General features: G+C 55.7%; 1 protein-coding gene across 1 annotated transcript; it reads left to right on the top strand.

Annotated features, from left to right (window-relative positions):
- The first annotated feature begins 270 nt into the window (after positions 1–270).
- N656DRAFT_783392 (phospholipid-translocating P-type ATPase) lies at positions 271–5,107 on the top strand. The gene is made up of 2 exons (XM_064815949.1): positions 271–4,427; positions 4,499–5,107. Exons 1-2 carry the CDS (start codon positions 634–636, stop codon positions 5,013–5,015), a joined length of 4,311 nt encoding a protein of 1,436 aa, XP_064666666.1. The 5' UTR covers positions 271–633; the 3' UTR covers positions 5,016–5,107.
- Positions 5,108–5,638: the final 531 nt, after the last annotated feature.

Here is a 5,638-nt window from a genome sequence, read left to right as displayed (position 1 = left end):
AGTCTAATTTAACGTTGTAAGGCTGTTAGGGTCGGCTACTGTTATCTTCGTCAAGGGACTGATTCCACGATTTCCGGGCCAAAATGCTGTTTTGGCCTTAACAGGCTTGCCACGCCTATGTTGTATGACCCCCTCCTCCCGGCAAGGTCGTCAGGCGGTTTACCGTCCCGGCAACTAAATCCGAAGCTGTAGCTTGGCAGCGTGTGGATCCTGGATGGTACTGAAGCTCCACCCAATGAATGCTCCTTGTTCCGGCACGATCCAGGCACCGCCGTTTCTCTGGAGTCTTGGTGCTCTTGGAGACTCGTTCCTTCTAAGAAGTTGTGGAAATAACCAAAATGGAGCCCGCTACATACAATAAGGCCCAGCCAGCCTTCATCTACTTGATGCATCGCGTCTTCTCTCGTTTTTTCGCATCGCGCGTTGCTGGCCGTGTGGGCCCTCTCCAAGTCCAACGCATGCTGGATTCCATTCTGGTCACACCGTTCCACGCCGTGTTCGTTAAAACTCCGTTCCATTTCCAAGAATGCAGTTGAACTTTTGGACGCGCAACATGTGACGTCAGTCTCTCGTTCCTCACCATTCTCGCTCGTTGAATGAAATTACTGGATTTGGGGTCGGGGGCTATGGACCATGAATCGTTGTGACAAGCACGAGGGCGTCATGAGTGGTTGTGACAGCGGCGAGATGGACCCAAGCCCGAGCAGGAAACTCGACGCCGCGATTCCGCTGCCTACTAGACCACCACGCACCTCGAGGACGGATACCATCACCTCTGCGGTGCGCAAATTATACCAGCGAGTTGTTCTTGAGCTCATTCTGCGGCGCGAGGAGCTGCAGCCGTCAAAGGAGGGGAGACGCATCCCCCTGAGACCGCACAACGTACAGTCACTCATTGACGAGCGCCGGGGGCGCCCCTATGTGTCTAACTCCATCCGGACCTCTCGTTATACCATCTACGACTTTCTGCCGAAGCAGCTCATTTTCCAGTTTACACGTCTGGCCAACTTTTACCTCCTTTGCGTTGGCATCCCACAGACTATCCCAGGCATAAGTACGACAGGAAATTTCACCACCATTCTCCCGCTGTTGTTCTTTGTTCTGCTCATAATCTGCAAGGAGGGCTACGACGACTGGAAAAGACATCGTCTCGACAAGGTCGAGAATGCCAGGCCGGTGCTCACGCTGCGCCCAGCGCCCTCAACGAGGTTGCATTTTGGAGATGTGAACACCGGCTCCCAGCACCTTGATGGCGCTAATGGACTGCAGTGGTGCACCGTCAAATGGAAGGACCTGAGGGTTGGCGATGTCATCAAATTAGCCAGGGACGACGATGTGCCGGCCGACATCGTTCTCCTGCACACCGATGGGGAGGAAGGCCTGGCATACGTCGAGACCATGGCACTTGACGGAGAGACAAATCTCAAGAGCAAGTACGTGTCGCCGGTGCTAAAGGGATGCACCTCGATCGAAGCCATATGTGCTTGCCCTGCCGAGTTCGTCGTTGAGGACCCGAACCCGGATCTGTATCGGTTTGACGGCAGAGTGACCGTCGATAATGAAACGGTTCCCCTCACCCTCAACGAGGTCGTTTACCGGGGGTGCACAATCCGCAACACTTCGAGTGTGACCGGCATAGTCATCAACACCGGGGAAGAGACCAAGATCCGCAGAAACGCCAACCGCCATCCCCGTGCCAAGAAGCCGGCGCTCGAAAGCATGGCCAACAGGATTGTTATCACTCTCGTCATCTTTGTCCTTTCTCTTACCGCGGGTTGCTCCGGGGGGTACGCCATTTTTCACCGTACCTATGAGCAGGTTACGTGGTATTTGTCCGGCCTTGCAGTTCCATGGTCGCATATCATTCTCGGATATGCGATCCAGTTCAATAACGTCATTCCTCTGGCTCTGTATGTCAGTTTGGAAATCGTAAAGTTGGGTCAGATGTTTCTGGTCAATTCTGACGTAGAAATGTACGACGAAGCGTCACATACCGCAGCAAGATGTAACACCAACACGATCCTGGAAGACCTCGGCCAAATAGGCTATCTGTTCTCTGACAAGACAGGCACCCTGACGGAGAATGTCATGAAGTTCCGCAAGATGAGCGTTGCTGGGACCGCTTGGCTGCATGAAATGGACCTCGGAAAGGAGGGCAGGAACGCTGAGAAGGGGCTAATGGACGCCAGGGGCCTATGCTCAAATGCAGAACATGCCGAGGTCTCCCCTGTCGAGGCTGGGCCCTCACAGATCTCTTTTGCCTTAAACACAACAACTCCCACCTCCCCTCGCCGATCATCGTCGCATTGGCGGTCGACGGGCCGGCCTGACCATGTCCAGCCCGCTCTCACTACCTCAGACTTGCTTGAATACATCCGACTCCGGCCAGACTCGACTTTCTCCAGGCGTGCCATCCAGTTTATTCTCGCAATGGCCCTCTGTCACACTTGTCTCCCAGAGTCCAAGGATGGCAAGATCGACTTTCAGGCCTCTTCTCCGGACGAGCTTGCCCTCGTGAGAGCGGCGCAGGATCTTGGCTTCTTAGTGATCCAAAGGAGCACACAAGAAGTCACGCTCCGGATAACCTGTGAGGGAGGATACTCGGAGCGAACGTACAAGATCTTGGACGTGATCGAGTTCAGCAGCAAGCGTAAACGCATGTCAATAATTCTGGGCTGTCCGGATGGGGGTATTTGGATGATCACCAAGGGTGCCGATTCTGCCATCCTCCCACGGCTGAGGATGGCAGATCTGGCGTCACAAAAGGCCAGAGAACTACGCCAAAGCCTCGAGTTCGAGCATCAATTACTGCGCAAGAGCGAGGCCCGTGAGCCACGCAACAGTTTCGGAGGTCGCGCAAGCCTGACGATTCGGCGAAGCATAGCACTCTCCCGGCAAGGTACTATTGCTGGAGTCAGCAGCAAACGCCCCGATGCGAGCAGAAGCAGGTCGTTAGATATCGACAAAGTCGTCCCTCTTTCTAATGTCCGCCCCCTCCCTCGACTAGGCGCCCGCACAGTGTCCTTCGACACCTCACCAAAGACGAATGTTAGCCCCGTTAACCCTTCGCTACACATCCACCGCCTGCCAAGCAAGTATGCCTTTCTCGATGACCCCTCCATCCGTGACGATTCTACCATTTTCACGCGCTGCTTCCGCCAGATCGAAGAATTCGCCACGGAAGGCCTTCGCACTCTTCTCTTCGCTCACAGATTTCTGAGCGCACAAGAATACAGCGATTGGAAGAAGTCGTACCATGCCGCTGAGACCAGCCTTGTCGACCGACAAGAACGTATCGAAGCTGCCGCAGAGCTGGTAGAACAGTCACTCGACCTAATCGGCGCGTCAGGAATTGAGGACCAGCTGCAGCCTGGCGTCGCCGAGACTATTGACCGTCTGCGGCGTGCCAATATCAAAATCTGGATGCTTACGGGGGATAAGAGAGAGACTGCCATCAACATCGCTCATTCCGCTCGTATCTGTCGACCAGGGTCAGATCTCTTTGTGTTGGATGCTGCCAAGGGTGACCTCAAAGGACAGGTTCTCGCCGTGTTGGAGGACATGCAGATACAAGCCGAGACTAACGCCCCTCGCACCCCAGGCCACAATGTGGTCGTCATCGATGGACACACGCTTGCCGCCCTAGAGGGACCCCACGCCGCCCAAACACGAGACATGTTCTACCGCCTTATCCTGAGAATTGATTCGGTAATTTGCTGCCGCGCATCCCCGGCTCAGAAAGCCCTCCTTGTCCGCGCTGTGCGCAAGGCATCCTCCAGCTCAGCCAGACGATGGCTCCCTTCGTTCTGTTCCGCGACAGGCCCGCTCACGCTCGCCATCGGCGACGGAGCGAACGACCTGGCCATGCTCGCGGCTGCGCACGTTGGGGTGGGCATATCCGGGCGTGAGGGACTGCAGGCCGCACGCGTGGCCGACTATGCCATCGCGCAGTTCCGATTCCTCGCGCGCCTGCTACTTGTCCACGGCCGCTGGAACTACGCACGCACCGCCCGCTTCGTCCTCGCCACCTTTTGGAAGGAAATGTTTTTCTACCTGCCCACCGCCCTCTACCAGGGCCGCAACGGCTACACGGGTACCAGTCTGTACGAGTCATGGAGCTTGACGGTGCTCAACGTGCTCTTTACGAGCCTCTGTGTCATTGTCCCGGGCGTGTGGGAGCAGGACCTGGCGGCCGAGACATTGCTTGCTGTGCCTGAGCTGTATGTCTTTGGGCAGAGGGATGCGGGGTTAAACGTGGTGGACTACTGTTGGTGGATGGCGGCTGCTGCCGGAGAAGGGGTTTTGGTGTGGTTCTTGTGCTGGGGGTTGTACGGTGGTTTGGGCGGTCCGGTGAGGGATGGGGGCCTCTACGCCCTGGGAAACCTGGTGTTCTCGGTGAATATGATGTGGATCAACTTGAAGCTTCTGTGAGTCCTTTCCTGGAAGGAGAAACGGGTTGAGAACTGCCACGCTGACGGCTTGCTTGCGTCCTTGCCAGAATCCTTGACACGCATTGCAAGACTGGAATCGTCCTCTTCTCGTTTGGCATCACCACCGGCGGCTGGTGGATCTGGCAGGTATTTCTGGCGGGAGTGTATGCCCCTGGAGTCTGGCCTTACGCGGTCCGCAACGGCTTCTTTTCGGGGTTCGGCGCAGACGCCGCCTGGTGGGCGGCGCTGATCGCGGTTCTAGGACTTCTTACATGTTTGGAACTGGCCTACCGGTCGGTCAAGCGCAACCTGATTGTGGCGGGGTTGTGGAGGTGTGGCTGGAAATGGCTTGAATGGTCGACGTGGAGAAGGGCATTCGGCCGATCGGCGGACGCCGGCGGTCTGTGGACCGAGGAGGCGATGAGGGGTGGCATGGAGGAGTGGGACGTTGAGCTGTGGCAGACGATGGAGCAGGATCCGGCCATTCGGGCGGCCCTGCGCAGAATGAGTCGGTTGGGTTATGATGAATTGGTGGATAGTGAGGCTGAAGGAGTGGACAGCACAGTTGTGGACGCCAATGTGTGATAGTCGGCGGCAGTTTTCGGTCTGCATGTTTCCGTATCGAGATACCCTTCTGTGTGCGATTAGACGAGGGGTCTAGAGTCCCATAAAGTCATGATTGTTGTTACTAACGTTAAGTCACCGGTGAGATGAGATCTCGATGTTTCACGATCATCTGCCGTAGGACCCATGTCGGTCTTAGGCACGATGATACCTAGGGAAAGTCACCAACCCTGAAACACACGTCAAGCCAAGAATAGCAATAACGGTACATACGCCGCAAAAAATAAGGTAACTTGCCGTACACTAGGTAAGAGCATAGTGATCCTGCGCCTCGCACGGCGTCCAGTTTCACATCGCTTGTTATTCCCATCTTGAATAGCAGTTGCATATACGGAATAAAGGTGGATCTGGGCGGTCCGGGATCTCGGACCCGATCGATCGGTTCGACGCTGCTGTGACCGGAAAACACCAGGTCAAAGTGGGTCCCAGGGGGGTAGTAGGGTGCCCCACGCGCGCGCAACAGGCGGTCAACCCCAACAGCCAGTCGAATTCCTAAAGCTATTGATATTGGCCAAATAGGCCCAAAAACGCGTTTTCTAATGTTTTTCGTCAATTCCATCGATTTCTACGCTTTTCGTAACCCT

The sequence above is a fragment of the Canariomyces notabilis genome, assembly GCF_033297395.1.
Source record: "Canariomyces notabilis strain CBS 508.74 unplaced genomic scaffold N656scaffold_27, whole genome shotgun sequence".
Taxonomy (NCBI): Eukaryota; Fungi; Ascomycota; class Sordariomycetes; order Sordariales; family Chaetomiaceae; genus Canariomyces; species Canariomyces notabilis.
The sequence above is the reverse complement of the archived record's forward strand: the minus strand, read 5'-3'. Positions and strand labels throughout refer to the sequence as shown.